The 20,304-nt window shown below is 37.6% G+C and overlaps 1 protein-coding gene across 1 annotated transcript in view; it reads left to right on the plus strand.

Moving 5' to 3' along the window:
* SPATA16 (spermatogenesis associated 16) overlaps nt 1–20,304 on the plus strand; it is a 168,389-nt gene that overhangs the window by 132,844 nt on the left and 15,241 nt on the right. The window contains exon 5 of the mRNA XM_072751263.1: nt 3,479–3,626. Within this exon, the coding sequence (XP_072607364.1) occupies nt 3,479–3,626 (148 nt within the window). The remainder of the gene's footprint in view (nt 1–3,478; nt 3,627–20,304) is intronic.

Below are 20,304 nucleotides of genomic sequence, written 5' to 3' on the forward strand. Positions count from 1 at the left end.
AGAATCTTACACTGATGATAAAAAATAGATTATAATCCATATTTTAATAACTATGATTATTATAAAATATTCTAGCATTTAAAATTCCTGAAGTCGGGATCCCTGGGTGGCGCAGTGGTTTAGCACCTGCCTTTGGCCCAGGGCGCGATCCTGGAGACCCGGGATCGAATCCCACGTCGGGCTCCCAGTGCATGGAGCCTGCTTCTCCCTCTTCCTATGTCTCTGCCTCTCTCTCTCTCTCTGTGACTATCATAAATAAATAAAAGTTAACAAAAAGATTTAAAAAAAATTAAAAAAAATTCCTGAAGTATAATTTTTCAATTTACAGATATTAGACTCTTCATGAAAGACAAGCCCAACCCTATATTACTAAATTATTACCATCTCAAAATGAAAACCTGATATTTTGGTGTCTAACTCAAACAGTCAGAAATTCCTTCTATTTAGGCAAAGCTAATTTTCTTCTAGATCATTTCACATAATCTAGATAATGAGTCACTCAATAATGCACCAGAAATGTTATATATATAAATGTTATGTATATAGACATACAAATACATATACATATAATAGAGTGTATAACATATACCTGATTCCTTTACAAGGGCCTTGTGAGACAGGTTCAAAGCCTCAAGAGTGTCTATCTCTAGAAGAACAAAAAACATTAATACATTAAAACGCAACAAAGATATGTCAAGATCTGGTGAAAGAGTAATGTGTATTCTCATTCTACTCTGTATTACAGTAGTTCTTCTTGGAGTTATAATAATGTCCTTTGAGAAAATATTTCTATGGAGAATTCAATTATTATTCTTACATACACACTTATGTTCACTCAACCACCACCTTACTCATCTTCAAGATGGTGGGCAGAAGCCACAAGAAACAATCCCATTTCTAATGGTTCTGATTAGGGAGAAAGGGAAGCCATGCTCCAGCACATACCCTTCTGAGTGGAGAGCCCTGCGAAAGCCTAAATGCAATTCGTTGAGAATCAAGCCAAGAGTACGGTGCCTTAAATGAACAGATCAAGCTGCCACACAAAAAAAACCACATTTCTGCCACTTGCAGAAAAGCTGGTGTAGGCTCTTGGGCATGAGTCTTACTGCCCTGCTGTGAGATGGCTTAACAACATTACCCTGCCAACAGTCACTTAAGCTGCCAGCAGTTGGAAAAGAAATGGGATGGAGAGAGTGTTTTCTTCTACCCTGGCCTTACTGGGATAGTTAATGTCTCTCTGGAAGCAAACTAAAGGATTAAATAAATTCATTAATATTTTTTGATCCAGAATTTAAAGCAAAATACCCTTCATCAAGGTATTTAGAGAGACCATCAGAAAAGCTATTTGGGAGTTAGGAATTATGAACAGAATTGTTTACCCCCCAAAATTCATATGCTAAAGTCCTAACAAGGTGCTGCAGATGGCCACTGCATTGCAAATAGGGTATTTAAAGAGGTAATTAAGTTCAAATGAGGTCTTTAGGTGGGTCTTAATCCAATATAGCTGATGTCCTTATAAAAAAAAGAGGAGATTAGGAGACAGACATACAAAGAGGGGAAGGGAAAAAAAAAAAAAAAAAACAATGTAAAGACATATGGAGAAGCTACACAGCCATCTACAACCAAGGAGAGAGGCCTAAGGAGAAATCGACTTTGCAGACACCTTGTCTCAGACTTCTAGCGTCTGGAACTAGAGAAAATGAATTTCCATCATTTAAGGCACCCAGCCTATGATACTTTGTTATAGCAACTCTGCAAGCTGACACGGGAATAGTTTACCAAAGGTAGAAAAGTCAGATTGTAACCTTAGAACTGAGATCTAAAACCGCTCCCCTCTTGCGCATATCCAGGTAGGACACATTTTTATCTTGCCAGGCCATCCCCTGATGGGTTCCAGCAGTGAACATATGTAAGCCCCAAATTAGAGAAATTATTCTCCTACTTAGTATAAAGGATCTTTATTTTTGCTGGAGGACCGGAACCTGGTACCTAAACACCACGTTTGAGTTCTTAAATCCATATCTCTGAATTCCAAGACCTGCTGCCTGCTGCATTACCCTTGTTAGCTTTCCACAGCTGATACCCAGGCCTCAGCACCCGGGTCCTGCTGCACGTGCATAATCCATTGCTCCCCGGCTGTGTGCTGACTCTGGGTTTGGAAACACAGTACTATTCTTGGTTCCCCTGCAAGTTCCTCAAACCTGGAAAGGGCAATGTTGCAGGCAGTGTAAGTTCTTTCATTCAGCCATTCAGAAATTTGCCCCAAATTTTACAAATTCAAAATGTAAATTAGAAAGCTTCCAGAATTTTCTAATGAGAGTCTTGGAGAAAGGAGGACCCTTTGCATCAAGAAAATGCTTACAAAGCTGCTCTTTTGCCCACAATACAGACGGTCAGAGAGGCCATTTGAAATCACTAAGAAATGGAATAGGCAGTGAACAAGTTAAATTAGGTCGCTCAGTTTAAAATCAACCCCTTATTGCTCTTAATATCAATCAGAAACTTGTTTACAAAATGCTATGCCAGTAATAAGAGAAATTGCTGTTTGTTAAATGGTTTTTCTTCATTGGACAGTTCAAATCTATTATTTTTCCTTAGGGTTGTTGGCACTCTTAGTTGTTACTGAAAAAATTTATTCCTATAAATACATATAAATTCTTATAATATGCTTTTATGCTATTTTCAGAAAAATGAGATAACTATGGATGTTTCCACTTTTTATTCAATGTTTAAGCCTCATTAAAAGGAAAAGTTGTAGAACAGGAATAAATTCCTTTTAAAACTTCACATAACTTTCTTTTTTGGTCTGTTTCAAATAGTAAATGGACCTAGTTAAAACAGGAAGTTCAGGGTGATGGCAGGCTTTATCAAGAATGGTACATGAGCAAAGAACATTTAAAGAAATTCTTAAATAGCAAAATCGATCTCAAGTGGCTCTTGTGATCTGGAGGGAAGGGAAGCTTTAGTGGGAGGAAGTTGAGAAAGGTTTTTCTTATTCCAAAAGGCTTTCCCACGTATTAGAAGAAGAAAAAAATGTACTTTGTCTAGTTTGTTGTGTTATTTATAGAAAATACTTAAATCTAGATTTTTCAATTAATTTTTTCAAAGTACAAATTGCTCATCAATGTCTGTTCAAGAGTAGGATAATTATGTTAGACTTAAGAGTTTGATTTTTCAAATTGAGTAAAAAAAAATGACACCTTGGAAAATAGAATTTTTATTTTAATCTTAAAGCAAGCTCAGTTTAGAGGCGCCTGTTTACAAACTTTCTTCATTTAATTGGTTTTCTTAATATGAAATAGTATTTCCAGAACTAATTAAAATTTTATTCTAATGAATATTCAAGACCAAAATATGTTATCTTTGCAGTACAGTATATAGATTTTTAAATCATCCATAAAGGTAATTATATTTTTTGACATTCTTAAAAAGTCATATATTGTTATTGATGCCAAATGGGTTGTTTGCTTCCTCTCAGGCCATGATTGAAGAAGCCATCACCAGAGTGGAATCTTTCTCAGTTATGTATACACCATTTGCAACAAAAATCAGAGCTGATAAAATAGAAAAAGTAAGAGAGGTTTTCACAAAAACTCATCCTGCGTATGTGGAATATATCTACACAGGTAATATTCAAGTTATCAGCTGATAGTTTATTTCCATTAAAGCAAATACAGGGCTATTTCTGGTTTATTTATCGTTTCAGTTGTAGGAATACATTGTTGGGATCTTTCCTTCATTTTATTGTACTTTTTTTGTCATTGTAAGTTCACTTTTTAATCTCCATTACCTATTTCTCCCATCTTCGCCCCCACCTTCCCTCTGGTAACCATCATTTTGTTCTCTACAGTCAAGAGTTGGTTTCGTTGTTTACCTCTCTTCTATTTTTCTCATTTGTTTTGTTTCTTAAATTCCATAAAGAAATAAAATCAAATGGTATTTGTCTTTCTTATTTTGCTTAGTTTTAAACTCTCTAGCTCTATCCATACTGTTGCAAATGGCAAGATTTCATTATTTTTTATGGATGAATAATATTCCATTGTACATATATATCACTTCTTCTTTATCCATTAATCAGTTGATGGACATTAGGGCTGTTTCCATAATTTGGGTATTGTAAATAATGCTGCTATAAACAGTGAGGTGCATGTGTCCCTTTGAATTAGTATTTTTGTATTCTTTGCATAAATACCCTAGTTGTATGATTGCTGGATCATAAGGTAGTTCTATTCATTATTTTTTGATGAACCTCCATACTACTTTCCACAGTGGTTGCACCAGTTTGCATTCCCACCAACAGTCCAAGAAAACTCTGCTTTCTCCACATCCTCACCAACACCTATTGTTTCTTGTAGTGTTGATTTTAGCCATTCTGACAGGTGTGAGGTGATATCTCATGATAGTTTTGATTCGCATTTCCCTGATGATGCGTAATGTTGAGCATCTTTTCATGTGTCTGCTGGCCATCTCTAAGTCTTCTTTGGAGAAATATCTGTTCATGTCTTCTGCCCACTTTTTAATTGGATTATTTGTTTTATGGGTGTTGAGTTGTATCAGTTCTTTATAGATTTTGGATACTAACTCCTTTACCAGACATGTCATTTGCAAATATTTTCTCCCATTCCAGAGGTTGTCTTTTAGTTTTGTTGATTGTTTCCTTCACTGCAGAGAAGCTTTTTATCTTGGTGAAGTCCCAATAGTTTATTTTTGCTTTTGTTTCCCTTGCCTCAGGAGACCTATCTAGGAAAAGTTGCTATAAGCCAGTGTCAAAGAGATTACTGCCTGTACTCTTGAAGGATTTTTGTGGTTTCAGGTCTCACATTTAGGTCTTTATTCCCTTTTGAGTTCATTTTTGTGTATGGTGTAAGAAAGTGGTTCAGTTTCTTTTTCTTTTTTCTTTGCATGTTGCTGTCCAGTTTTCCTAACACCTTTTTTGAAGAGACTGTCTTTTTCCCATTTGAATATTCTTTCCTCCTTTATCGAAGATTAATTGATCATATAACTATGGATTCATTTTTGTATTTTCTGTCCGATTCCAGTGATCTATGTGGCTACTTTTATTCAAGTACCATACTGTTTTAATTAATACCACTTTGCAATCGAACTTGAAATCTGGATTTGTGATACCACCAGTTTTGTTTTTCTTTTTCAAGATTGTTTTGGCTATTTGAGTTCTTTTATGGTTCCATACAAATTTTAGAATGGTTTAGGGGTACATTATTTTAATCTGATGTGTTGAAATGAGAAGTGATTTTAAGTTTTAAGTAGAACTAGTCCTATCAGTCTAGCACATTCTTTGTGCTATGATGTTTCTATACTTTAAAAGAAGAGGTATGGGTGACTCAATCAGTTGAGCATCCAGCTCTTGATGATTTCAGCTCAGGTCATGATCTCAGGATCCCGGGATGTTGCCCTACATCAGGTTCTACACTCAGTGTGCAGTATGCTTGAGATTCTCTCTCCCACTCCCTCTGCCCCTTCCCCTCCCCTCGCTCTCTAAGATAAATAAATGCTAAAATAAATAAATAAATAAATAAATAAATAAATAAATAAATAAATAAGATAAAATCTGGAAACTCATTTTTAAAAGATTATTTATTTATTTATTTATTTTAGAGAGCGAGAGGGAGAGAGAGAGAGTGCAGGAGGAGGGGCAGAAGGACAGAGAGAGAAGCAGACTCTCTGCTGAGCCCAGGAACCTGATGCTGATGCTGGACTAGATCTCACAACCCTCAGATCATGACCTGAGATGAAATCAAGAGTTGGATGCTTAACTGGCTGAACCACCCAGGCACCCATAAACTCTAAAATTTTTTAAAATGAAGGAATGACCTATGATAAAATGCCACCCTTCCCCACATTCTCCATCAGTAAACTGGAGGATTACAGTATTTTCCTGAAGATGAATTTTTTTCCAGTACTTTCTATTTCTATTTTTCTTCTTCCAACTATTTCACACTTCAAACTTCCCTTGTTTCCTTATGTTTTTGGATCATTGATATCCAAATGAGATCTGGATGGATAAGTGTACATGGAAGACACAGTACTGTTATTATCCCTTTTCCTCTTTTTTGTCTTTGGAAGCCACTTGCTTTTGTTCATTCATTCAGAAATACTTTTTAATATCTACTATGTGCCCATCATTATTCTGAATAAAGGAAAAGATTTTCTTGTGCAAAACTAAGAGCCACTCAGTGACTACCATGGTAAATGCACATTCCTAGTATCACATTCTCTTATTAAGAGCTCTTCATTCCTTGTCATAGTGGTTTTGGGGCCAAATCACTCATTTATATGATCAATAATGTACTCTGTGCACAACAAATCAGTGTTGGCAGCCTTCAGATTTGAACCCATGTCTTTGCCATTGAGCTATACCATTTCCTTCTGATAGGAGCCGAGATGTGATAGAAGCATTAAAGGTCCTAAGTAGTCCTTACTTTTCTCCACAATGCTTCAAGCTCTTTCGAGGAAACATATTACATAAATCTAACTAATGATGATTGAATAATGAATCTCTAAAGAAAAATGAGAACTTGAGGGCACGGAAAGGAAAGAGAAGAAAGCACAGTGCATGCTATAATGACCACTGATGCCGATTTACTCTGAGCATTTTTGTAAGGAAGTGGATAAAAATGTTTTAGAATGCACATTTCTTGTTAAGTGTTATAAAAACAATCACTATTTTATTATGGATATCTTAAGAGTCGGGGGTGGGAGTGGCCTTAATAGCAAACAAAGTCACGTCTATCTAGTGTCATGGAAAATGAATTAGATTCAGCTATTTCCATTTCTATTCTTGGATCCATTGGTAATGAAGAGAAAGTCATTGAGGAGATCACCTGTTTGACAGTTTCTCTACTGGTAGAATGAGTTTAGTTATATTTAACCTACTTCACAAGAGAAGTCATGAAGATTAATTAATATTTTGAAAACACTGTTGCCAGTGAGAGTTTAAAAACAATAATAACATTATTGAGCCAGATTTATGTCTCATGTAACTCCATCAAACCTGTTAGCAAGATGAATTGTGATCTATTGGCAAGATGATTCATGCTAAAGGATCTTATACATTGGAAAAGAAGATAATTATAAGTTACTAATGATTGTTTCTATTATTTTATAATTACTAATTGCTGCAGTATGACAGTGCTATATAAGAAAATAGAGAGGGAAGACACAGATTCTGGAGGGAAAAGCAGAGGTAGGGAAAGCAGTCTTGAATTTTAAATTTCATTGAGATTGCTTAGGTTCTTGCCCTGAAGAACCTGTACTTTGGGTGAACAAGGCTATTGCACTGATGACATTACTTGACCGTTACAAATCAGTGAAGGATCTTCCCCAAAGTCATTGCTGGAATGATCGTGAAATCATTGTTATTAACTGTCTGTGTACAGTCTTAGTGGTCTGGCTTCTTTTCCCCCATGCAATTCTTAGGAGAGTGAAGACACAAAGCATAAGAATAGGAAAGGTCAAATGTTACCTTTATCATCTGGATCTCTCTTACAGGTGATACCAAGTGATTAGGGCAGGCATTGGTAGCCAAAGGCAGGAGCTAGAAAGTAAGTCACACAAAGAGAATAGATATTTTTGTTTTGTTGGCACTTCCCCAAAACCAAGATTTTCCTTTTATCTGCCTTGTAGATAGAATTTAAGAAGCTTCTATCCTGACAAAAATTTATTCAGTTATTTATTTCAACAAGTAGACATGCAGCAGATATGACTGGCCAGAGCAGATGTATGCAAACAGGCTTTTTTTTTTACCTATACATATTCATCTTTGGTCTGTTCAGAGCCAATAATATATTCTATCCCATTCCAAGGGACTCAGTCTCATTTAGTGATTTCTAAAATTTAGTCTTTCTTCAGTAACTATGTAATCAAATTCACCAGCCCCCCTCCCCTTTCCATGGGATTTTCTTCTCCCTCTGGTCTGGTTTCAAATTTCACAGAGCTCAAGCATACCCAGTGTCTGAAGAGGTCAGTGGGCATGTGAGGAAAGATTCTTTTTTTCAAAGTCTGGTGCAGGCTGGTACAGCTGCTGATTACATGGCTAATGCCACTTGACTCTGTTGGTGAGCAGGACCAAATGGGCTCATTTATGTGACACATTAGGTGACCCAAGGACACCTATATGAATTCTCCATGCTGTATTTTGGTGTAGATGCTTCCTCATGTGTACACCAACCATCTCCACCACATAAGTTGGTCCGGGAACCTAGAACCATTCTCTCAGATTCCCTTTCCCTGCCAGGATGCTGGCTCATGAACCCAGTCGCCTTTTAGGTCTTACTCTAGAACCCTCCTTTACTCCACGAAGACTGGAAGTAGTCATAGTCCTCTCTCCAGCTTTCTATATTAGGCTGCCATGTCTCTTCTTTATGCTCCAGAATCCCAAGAACCTCAGAACAGAAGAAGATCAACAGTGGAGATGGATGGTTTGTTCACCTATTCATTTATTCATCGAACATTTATTGGGTACATCTATTCCAGATACTATTCTAGGGAGTGCTAGAACATACTTGTTCCTAAGAAAGGATCTGACTTTAGTAATTCGTAATTCAGGGTGAATATTGGACTATGTTGTTTCATTCTTCTGGAGAATATTTTCGATTAAAACCTAAGCTCAAATGGTGGAATGGAAAGCTGACTAATTAAAAGAATGATGGAGGAGAAAACAGACAAAGGAGCAGTTTGGAAATAGAAATCCTTGCCACTGAAGGTGGCAGAGACTAGCTAGTTGTTTACCAAGCTATTTTTTCCTCTCATGTATGTAACTAAAATACATTTCCAGCCTCTCTTGTGACTCAGTAATGGCCAATAGAAGGTGAGCAGAAATAACCCATGCCACTTCCAGGTCTGGCCCATAAAACCTTACATGCAGAACTCTCCTTCTATGGCCACTGCAGATAGGACCGTGGAACTGAAAGAGCCAGAGACAAAAGAAGCTTGCATTCCCTGAATGACCATATGGAAGGTCCCACCAAATACCCACATGAGCAAAAACCAAAATTCTCGTGCTTGAAAATCACTGAGATTTGGATTTGGAGGTCTTTTGTTTTGGGTGTTTTTGTTGTTGTTAAACCAGGTAGCTTTGCTCTCATGCGCTGCCCTACATCATACACAAGTAGGCAGCTTCTCACTCCATCTGCAATGCACACAATCAATTCATGTGAACTCGATGACTAAACAAACACTCCTTCATGTGCAATCAGCTCCACCCTCAGAAACACTCAGAGTTTATACACATTCTTTTCTACTTCACACTCCTTCATCCTTCTCCGGACAACTACAGGTGAATGCTTTCATACACACATGTTGGTATCCACCCACAGAAAGATAACATTTCAAGAGACCCACTGACACACAGAGATAGAGACATAATTGTGAAGTTTTCATTGCAGCAAGAGAAATTGAGGCCATAAGTAAGAATTTCCAAATTATAGAGGTCATCTAAATAAACCGTCAACAGATGAAGGTCATAAAATCCATATCTTGAAGATCTTGGATGAGGAGTTACCCCTCTATGTTGTGCTGGATAAGTAGGTATTGTCATTAAAACTTGGAGACTAACACACTTAATTCTCCCAGCAGGGGCTGGCAGACAAACCTCCCACTCAGAAAGTCTGCCCAACTCCAGGTCACCTTCGTCAAGCCTAGACAGTATTGAGTCATTACTCCTTGGTCATGTGACAGTGCAGTGAGCCCAGCAATAGCTGGCAGAGGTGGTGGTAATGAGCAAGAAGAGTTTTCACAATACAGATTTCCCAGGCACTGTATTTTTCTCTAGCTCGCCCCCAATTCACAGTCACCCGTGTCAGGGATTTCCACACAAAAAACAGATGGAAAAGGGAAAGTTATAAAAATAAATCAATTTTGAAATGCATGTGGGTATAAATATATTTAATCTTTTTACTGAATAGGCCAACTAAATTAGTGATTTATTATGAGAAAAACCCACTTCACCCTCAGTGGCAGGCACTAGAACCATATTACCCTTATAACGTCTACAAGACTGATGAGAGAAGGTTAAAATTCAAATCTGCCTTTTGGGACAATCAGGCTTATACATCCTCAGGAACTTACCATGCATCCTTTGTTATTTGGAGAATATGGTAAGACCCACCAAAATCTTAAAGCCATACTATAATAGAGCTGTATTGCACTATGTTTCACAGAGAAAAAAAATTACTGAATTTTTAGCTATGTAGCTATCCATTTTTCTTATTTAAGGAAAAATTTGGTTTGATTCATGCAGAGTAGTCAGGGTATATAAAACAAATAATAATTCATCAGCCCCAGAATTATTATGTTTTCATTTATAAAGATTTTGCTTGAGATTTTTATTCATATATTCCAGCAAAATAATGCAATTTTGTATAGTTCTTATTCTTGCATGGTTGTATTTTAATAATAATAAAGTAATACAATAAGCATATCCTGTCTCCTCTTGATGAAAATATCAAGATTTATTTGCTAAATAAATAAATATTCAGTAATGGATCTATGCTTAGTAATGTTTAATAGAAAAGTTTTCTGGATCAGATATCAATTACTTTAACACTTAGGTGGATAGAGTCATATTTTGTCTTTCCAATGCAATTTAACTCCCAGGAGTAAATATGTATGTTCAGAGGAATAATATACTGTTTTAAAATAGGCCTTTAAGAATTGCTTTTTACTGAAATTTATAACCCTGTTCTTGTTCAGTCATCATTTACCAGTAAGGATAATACATCCTTATGCTTTCTAAAACATGAAGTTAAAAATTCCTCATTTTATTCTTTCTTCTTTAAAATGTAATTTTATCATGATCATGAGTTTTCAAGATCAGACTATTTTCCTCTTTGTAACTCACTTTCTCAAATGGAAAAGGTTATAGAATTAAAGAGACTGTATCCCCAATATTATTATGAAAGTGTTATGGCCAGGTTGGTTATAAAGGCGATAAATCATCTTCTATTTGTACCACAGAATTCTTGTTAGAAACAGAGAATCATTCCCAAAGTACAGAACTCCCTCATATATTGAGCTGAAGTCTCTCTTCTGAAAATGTGAAAACATTGGTCTTTCCAATGGGAAGTGTGGTTTTCTGGCACTGTCCTATCTTCTCAACAAGCAGTTTATTTGCCTTTTGCAGTAGCAGGTTACAGGTCTATTTGCCTCTGGTCTCCATCATCTACTCTTACCTCCCGCGATTGCATTTCTCCTGGACCTCTCTGGAACTTTAATGCATCCTGCTTAGTGTGTTTTCTTATGGGATCTGACTGAAGACAGATGGAGCGGCATTTAAAGAAATATCATTTAATAAAACCCAAAATAAGTGGCAGTAATGTAAATTTTTACTGCAGCCTCTCAAGAAAAAACAACGGGTTGGGGCAAGATGGAGCTTTGCAATGGGATGCATGGCAGGAAGCAGGTATTACAGGTTCTGTATCCATAATGCTCAGCCAAACCTTGTGATACACATACACACACACACACACACAGGTGCACACAAATATGACAACCTCTCTCCAAGTGCCCTTTCCCAATCTAAGCCCTCCAAATATTCTCCCTAAATTTATGCTCTCATAAATAGATTAGGTCCTTTCCAGCGTTAATCTATAGGACTACTGTGAATGAGATAGCTGATCCTGTTTAACAACTATATAAAAATTTATAAAACACACTTTGTGCATTAATCTCATTTATGGCTTTATCACCCATCTCTTTTCCTCTTGCTCTATTTTCTTCAAACATTCTTTTACACTTTTTCTTATGTCATATATATTTATGTAAGGCAAGTCATTACACTTCCTAGTGGGATATAAACAAGTAGATTACCAATTCAGATAGTCAGAAAAATTAAGGTTTTCAGATTATGTAAGGCTTTTGTTATGCATTCTTGGTTAACTATCCAAGAGACGCTTTCTATATGATGTAGAATCTAACCAAAACTGAAAAGTAATAATTATGATAAAGATCAAGAAAACTTGTGCTAATATACATTCAAGTTTAATTATTGGTAATAACTCCATAATAATGTTATCATAAAAATGGCATCACCAAGATGTATTCAATTTTTCTATCTTTGTACTAGCTGTGAAAATTAATTCCTAATCCTCAAACTGTTGGGATGTCTTAATAAGATATTCTTCCCAGATAGTCAACTTGAAGAATTTATAACTGCCTTGCATCTCAACTATAATATTTTAAGGATTCCATAGAATTTGTACATATACTGAACTACTAGCTAAATCCCTATAACAGAAATCTTTGGTTAAATCCCTGTAACAGAAATCTTTGGTTTCAAGTGGTAGGAATCACAGCTCAAACTGACTTTAGTAGATTTAAGTTTTAAAAGGGTAGGGGGACAAGCAGTGTATGTTCTCATTCATTTGGGGAATATGAATAATAGTGAAAGGGAATATAAAGGAAGGGAGAAGAAATGTTGGGAAATATCAGGAAGGGAGACAGAACATAAAGACTCCTAACTCGGGGAAACGAACTAGGGGTGGTGGAAGGGGGGAGGAGGGCGGGTGTTGGAGGGGAATGGGTGACGGGCACTGAGGTGGACACTTGACGGGATGAGCACTGGGTGTTTTTCTGTATGTTGGTAAATTGAACACCAATAAAAATTAATTAAAAAAATAAAAAATAAAAAAAAAAATAAAAGGGTAGGGGGAGACATGGAATACATTGACTTATATTATTGAAAGATCCACAGGCGGCACTGCCTTTAATTTTTTTTAATTTTTTTTTTAAATTTTTATTTATTTATGATAGTCACACACAGAGAGAGAGAGAGGCAGAGGGAGAAGCAGGCTCCATGCACCGGGAGCCCGATGTGGGATTCGATCCCGGGTCTCCAGGATCGCGCCCTGGGCCAAAGACAGGCGCTAAACCGCTGCGCCACCCAGGGATCCCGCGGCACTGCCTTTAAATGCAGCTTACTCCAACAGCTCACTCACTGCTCTGTTCTCTGCAGTCAGCTTCATTCTCCAGTTCTGCCTGGTGTTCCACTACACATACCATCCCCCTCAAGTGCTAGGATCTTGGGTAATAGAAAAATGCTCAAAGATCATTACGGATTTCAAATCACACTGTCTTGAAGAACAGTGAGTGCCTCTTCCACACAGTCCCTGGGACTCACTCTTTCTTATTGGCCTAAATTGCCCTTATGCTTATGATTGAACCGAAACTGAGGTCAAGGTAATGCCATGGATTGATTGGTCTATGTCAATTAGGTCTTACTTTTAGAGCAAGTAGAGATTGAGAAATTCTCTGAGGGGAAAAAAAGAGGTGAGAAGGGAATACATAGGTAGCTAACCAACCAATGTCCATTCTAATCTTCATATAATGCAAAAATATAGCTAGGGCATCTGGGCCACTCAGTCAGTTGAGTGTGTCTGACTCTCGATTTCAGCTCAGGTCATGATTTCAGGATCCTGAGATCCACCCCATGTCAGGCTCTGTGCTCAGTAGGGAGTCTTCTTGGGATTCTCTTGATTCCCTGTCTCTCTGTCTCTGTCTCTGTCTCTCTCTCTCCCCCTTTGCCCCTCCCCTGTTTGCTCTCTCAAAGAAATAAATCTTTAAAAATATAGCAATTTACAGGAATTATAACAATATTGTATTATTTCTTTGATTGTAAGTCTAATACATATTGAAGGGAATATCAGTATCTTTAATGTATGTATTGTCTCAGATCTACTTTGGTGGGGATGGAATGGAGAAACTGTCCCAGAATAAATACAACACATCAGATTAAACATAAAACTTTGGATTTAACATGATTTCCAAATGAAGTGGAAATGGACTATGCATAAAAGTCCTGCAGAATTATTTGTTTTTCAAAGTTTACATATGGGTTATGAGAAGACACTTTAAAATTCAAAGATTGTTTTTAGAGAAGTAGACCAGCAGCCTGAAGTGAAAATTAAGAATCTTAGGAATGGAAACCAATTTTTTCCACTTGCATCTAGAACTCTGAAATTATAATGAAGGTCAAAGAGAAAATGTGGCTCATTATACAAAGATTCATTATACATAGAGCTTTCTCACACATCAAATGCAAAAATCAAAATATGCTATGTTTTTAAAGTAGAAACTGTTTTATTATTTATGGGGGGCAATAATGATAACTTCCTGCAAAGTTGCTGCCTTTTGCTATTTTCTTGCTGATGTGAATTTGTGGATAACTTCCAAGATAGAAGTATTGGCATTAAAAGGAGTACAAGATAAAACTCAGAAAATGGTTGGGAAAGAACTAATGACAAAGTGTTGGCATTACGAAGGTACTGCAGAAGCTAAACTCTGAGACTGATCAGTAAAAAGAAGTCATATAAAACTGACATGGTCCCATCTCATACTGAGCAATTGGGACCTTTAGAAATGAGATTTTGCTCTAACCCAAAATGTCAGAACATTCTGTTATGGACAAAGGGCAGAGAAATGACACAGACACCAGAAAAGAGAAAAGGAAATGAAACTTTGAGAAAGGTGATAATAGGACACTAACAGATCTGCATACTTCTAAAAGAGTTTTTAAATTTCTTGTGCTTTTTCTTTTTAAAAAATTTTGCTTTGAAGAGTTCATTCATAACCTGTAGGCTGTGCTTATGATGAGGCATCTAACAGAAAACACTGATCCTGATGACCTCTACGCTTTGTACTTAACTTCCAGAGAGTTTAAATTTTATTTTACGGATATTTAACTTCCTAACACTTAAAGCTATCCCTCATCTACAGAGATGAATCTGCTGATCTACAATCAATAGTTCATGTTTGAGCAGATGCTTTTCTTGTGTTGTCAACAGTATCACTAAGTCAGACTCCCTCCATTAACCCAATCTTTTGTGACTATGAGTTTGTATTTCTCTGAGAACAAGCTGCAGCAAATGTACAACCCAAATATGAAACTAATTTTTTCCATCTAGGCAAAGCTACTCTATTCATTTGAGCATTTACTCCACTGAATTATTTAATACTGATTATTTTATTTCCCTCACTCTTCATAAGTTGAACAGAACCACTAAACCTTAGTTTAGGTAAAGTAAAGAACAAAGTCTGTGTGATATTTTTTCTAAGCTTAGTGACAAAGAAATCATATCTCAGAGGCTCTGAACATTTTATTCGTTCTTTTTGAAGTTCTTTTTCTGAAAAAGATTTTTGAAGTTCTTTTTTTTTTCCTGACCATTACAAATTCAGGACTTGGAAGAGTTTGTTTTTAGATTCAAATGTTGAAGAGCACCTACTACATGCTTAGGGAATGAACATAACTTGAAGATGTCATCCTCAAGAGGACTAAAACTCGTTGGGCAGATAAGACATAACCCCATGAAATCTTGGGAAATTCACCCTGGAGTGAATGGTATAGACTTCTTTAAGAGTTTAAAGGGGAATATTGAAATATTCAGGAAACCCTTCATGGACAAGATGGGACTTAAATTACATACATCTGGAAGGATAGTCATTGACTAAGGGAAAAAAAGGAGAATATATATGTGTTTCTCAGTGGAAGGAACTTTGTGAACAAAGAAAATTTCAGACGCAGGATAAACCTGGGCTGGTATACGTTAGTGAAATCAGCAGAGTTGATGATAAAGGTTTATAGTGGAAAAAAACATAGGAAATAGGTACAGATTGTGAAACAGATGCACAGAACTGAGAGCCTTGAATACCAGGAAAGAAGTCACTGAAGTTCCTGAGGAAGGGATGTGACAACCACAAAGGCGATATTCCAAAAATGTTCATTGGGTGCTGATGTGGCATGAAATGATAATATTATGGCATGAAATGACACTGGTGGCAGTGAGGCTTGTTGGGAAACTCTTTCTGTAACTCAGATGTTAAGTGATCAGAAATTCGACCAGGGTGGTAGGAATGGTTATGCTAAGAAAGGAGGTCATATGAGATGTATTACAATGGGCAGATTTAGTTCGTTTTTGAGACTCAAATTTCAGGGAATGAGAGGAAAGAAAAGTCAACAATGGCTTCCAGATTTTAAGCCCAAATAATTGGGTGAATAGTGGCTATCCTTATAACACATTGGTGAAAAGGAGGGAAGAGGGAAGTTGTGTGGAGACTATAAAAATCGCTTCTGACAAATACATTTGATGCATTGTGGTAATTGCTATAATGAGGAGCCAATAGCAATGTCCCAGGAGGCATTCAGAAATGCTAACTTTGAATTTGGTGAAGATTTTCAGATCAGGCTATATTTGATCTCTAATCTTTTGGTTAGGAGTAATAGCTGAAGCCACAAAAATAGAGAACTCCCCCTCCCCCCACCAAGAGTATATGTATGAAGAACCAATCGGTGAGCCAGGGGCAGCTTGGATGACCACTGAATGAGAAGGCGGAGGAGCAAGGGAGAAAGGAAGCAGGAGGTGTATGTGTATGTGTAGGAGAGTGGGGGAAACAGAGACAGATCAAGATAGGAAGAAAGAAAAGACTGTCACTGAACTCCAGGGAGTAACTTGGAGGAGGAGGAGGAGGAGAACAAAAGAGCAGAAGGTCAAACGGCATGAATGACTGGAAGACCTGAAGACTGGTCAGGCCCAGCCTTCTGTGGGGCAGTAAAAGGTTCTTGATAAAGGGCAAACTTTATCCTCCTTTGCTGAGGTTAGACATCTTTTAGAAAGAACTGAAAGATTATGCCCCTTGCAAGAAACTCAGTCTGCATCATCTATCTTTGATATTCATTTTTTAAAGCATCCGCTGCCCCAACGTTAAGAATTTGGAACTATGTCATACCTGCAAACTGATTTTTTTAAATAATAAATTTGGTCACGGTCATCTGAATTTCATCGCTAACTCTGGAAAGTTGTAAAAGAGCACATGAAGGTATTTATTTCTTCTCAGTTCTTCTGGCATGACAGAACCAAAGAAGACATTTTTAATCAATTCAACTTTCCTACCAAAGAACAATACAATCTGGTTAACTTTCATATCCATCAGGGGCACAGGGCTTTTCGGACGTAGGTAGAGGTTTATGAGCATAAAATTGAGAACAATTAGCACTCAAATTAATGTTACATGAGATTCAACATCTGGTAAGTGTGTCGTCATTTTGGGTCATAGACCACCTGCCAGGGTAAATGTTCATACAGCTGCAATTTACTCTGCATACAAATGGAATAAGAATGATACTTGAAAAAATATTTTTTTCTAAACTTAACAGTATGAATGTAGGAGCCTCTCACGTTCTAAAACTTCGACTAGAAGTTGATAAACTGATCAAACTTAGAAGATGAAACCTATAAGATTGAAAGGAACAGAAGATACTTGTATTCTCACAAGCACGTTTATAATCCATTAGCTGTAGTGCTAGCATTAGTTTCACTGGTCAGTCTAACCACTGCCACTATTAATACCAGTCTCCTCTTGATCCATCAAATATTTAAGAACAAGAAGACGTCAACCCCTCAAAGTCCTCATGTTATTTATAAAATCGAGCTCTCAAACATCCGGCTGCTTCTAGCAATAGAGCTGCACCAGAAGATGACAAATCTAAAGATGTCCCCTGCAAACCCGCTATAAACACCAGCCCACGGACAGCATAGTCCAATCGCTTCTGAACGTCAGCACTCTGGGGCCTCCTGTCACTTCGGTGTAGGCTTTAAAATTTTAAAGGTGTCTTACCAGGAGCCCTCTCTATGCAAACAAATTTCGGCCCAGGATCCAGAAGCTTCTATGTCTAGATACCCTCTGGGTTTGTGCAGAGGTCAAAGCAGCCATAAAACCTACGCACACCTGTTTGGGGGGCCTCTGGCCATCCAGAAATACCCAAGAAGCCAAGAACATTCCCATAGCACAGCCCCCAACATCATCCCCAGCATGGCCCGCAGGCCCTCTGGCCTCTGAGTCAGGAAGCAAAACCAGATTAAAGAGCAAACCATAGTCAGGGATCACATACTTCCTGTCCTCCATCTCCGGAGTATGCTAATTCCTGAAAATTCTGACACTTTATAAATTCTGGCATCTTACAGAGTGCTAAGGGATGACCATGATCAAAAGAAATGTGATGACCGTATGTCAGGAGGGTGAGCTGCGTCCTTTTGATTTCTACTTAGTTGCCTTTTCACATGATCTGGTTATTGGCAACTTCAGCAAAACTGGCGAGCTCTTCCCTTACTGTGTAGAGCAAGACAGTATAAGGTTGGAAGCAGAGGATGCATCCGTGATCATCTGCTACAGATTTCAAAAGCAAAGAACCTGCGGCATTGAAATGCAGAAATCACATTTTTACCCTGTTTATAGAAATGAGACATCCTTTAACAAAGAAGCAGTTCATAATTCAGACACCATCTACAGAGGTATGTTGAATCTGTGCATAAGGCACACCAAAGTCATCTATTAGTTCCGAGATTCTTATGTCCTTATTGTGCTTTTTTTAGACATGCCAGGAAATGCTCTATCTAGAATCGTGTCTGTTAAAACCATCTCTTTACTGGCTTAGCCATGCTTCTGGAACACGTTTCCCATTAATTTTCAGAGTGATGATTACTATCATGGCTAAATTGCCATGGGGATGGCTTTGGGAGTTAAGTTTTGATGTCTAGCTGCCTGACTTTCGATTCTGATCTCTCCATCCATGTTTTCCATGTGTGATCTTAGGCAAGTTTGCAACCTCTTCTTGGAGCTTCGGTTGTGCCATCTGTAAGGTGGGCATAATAATATGCTCTGTCCTGCATGGTTGTTGAGTGAAAAAGATAACTCCGAAAAAGTGTACGGCACAGAAGTGCTGCAGATAAATGCTAGCCCTCAATAATATCAAGGGACTGCCTGATCTTGAGTCACCAAAGAAAAACTAAAGCGTGCCTGATATATTCTGTTCTGTGTATTTAAAAGATATTTTGTGCTATTTTAATTTTTCAATAGCAAGCATACGTTAACTCTCTGCTTGACAAGCACACCCTATTTACTTAACCAAAATGTGCCAAACAACTTTGAAAAATTGTTGTTCTGGGAAGGGTTTAAGGTGGCTACTGCATGTGAGGTGACGAGGTACCATCATGGGAGTGGGTAGTCTGTGCTCCAGGCTCCAAACAAACAGCTCTACTTGTATCAACTTTAAATATTGGGCTTCTTAGTAAAATTTGGTTTGAACAAAGGGTTCTGCAGCTAAAAACAGGAATAGAGGATGCCAGAAAGGGTGGATAAAAACACTTATGGTTTACTACATTTTTTTTAAGATTGATTTATTTATTTGAGAGAGAGCAAGAGCATGCAAGCGGGGGAGGAGTGGGAGGCATAGGGAGTGGGAGAAAGAATCCCAAGCAGACTCTGCACTGAGTTTAAAGCCCAACAAGGGGCTCAATCCCAGCACCCTGAGATCATGACCTGAACTGAAATCAAGAGTCCACCACTTAACTGACTGCGCCACCCAGGCGCCCCTGTGTCTATTATCTTTTAAAGACACATTACAGATAAATAATGAAGGCTATATCTGAATCATTACCATTTAAGTTCTGATTCTACATTAAAAATTGACCTTTAACTAAATCATAATTCAAGAATATTTGGAATTTCATCTTTTTCCCTTTCTGGCAGTGTTAAGTAGGGAGAGCTCATTAAACCCTCTGTTCATCATCCTTCATTTGTGAAGTCTATCACAATTAACCAAAGTGCTATTACTCAGAATGGAAATGAATTAAGTGAATCTGGCCACCCAGACCCCATGGCTGATGTTTGTCCCTATCCCAAAAGTAATCAAGAGCCAAGCAGGCCTGAAGCAGAGTACAGTGGTTAGGTCCGTGGTCTCTGGAGTCAGATTGCCTGGTGTGAATCCTGCTTTGTCCACTTACAGGCTGTGTTGTTGTGTAAGTCACCTCGCATCTGTGTTACCTCAACTTCCTATTCACAAAATAGAGACAACAGCACCAATTTTGTAAAGCTATCATGAGAATTTAAAAAGATCTTGCACAGGGCGACTGGGTGGCTCAGTCACTTAAGCCTCTGACTCATGATTTTGGCCCAGGTCATGATCTCAGGGTCGTGGGATCAAACCCCACCTACAGCTCTGAGCTGAGAGCCAAATCTACTTGTCCCTCTCCCTCTGTCCCTCCCCCTGCTCATTCATTCTCTCTCTCTCCCTCCTGCTATCTCTAAAATAAGCAAATGAATAAAATCTTTTAAAAGAGAGAGAATCTACACAACGTACTTAGAACAAGGGAAGGTAGAAAATAAGAACTCAGTAAATATTAGCTCTCATGGTCTTTAAGTATATGAGTTTGTTTTACAACCATTTTCACGACATTTGAATTATTTCCAAGTCTAATTGCAAAAGTCAGTACATTTGTCATTTCAGATTTTCTTCAA

This window comes from Vulpes vulpes, chromosome 3, assembly GCF_048418805.1.
Source record: "Vulpes vulpes isolate BD-2025 chromosome 3, VulVul3, whole genome shotgun sequence".
In the NCBI taxonomy this organism is placed as follows: Eukaryota; Metazoa; Chordata; class Mammalia; order Carnivora; family Canidae; genus Vulpes; species Vulpes vulpes.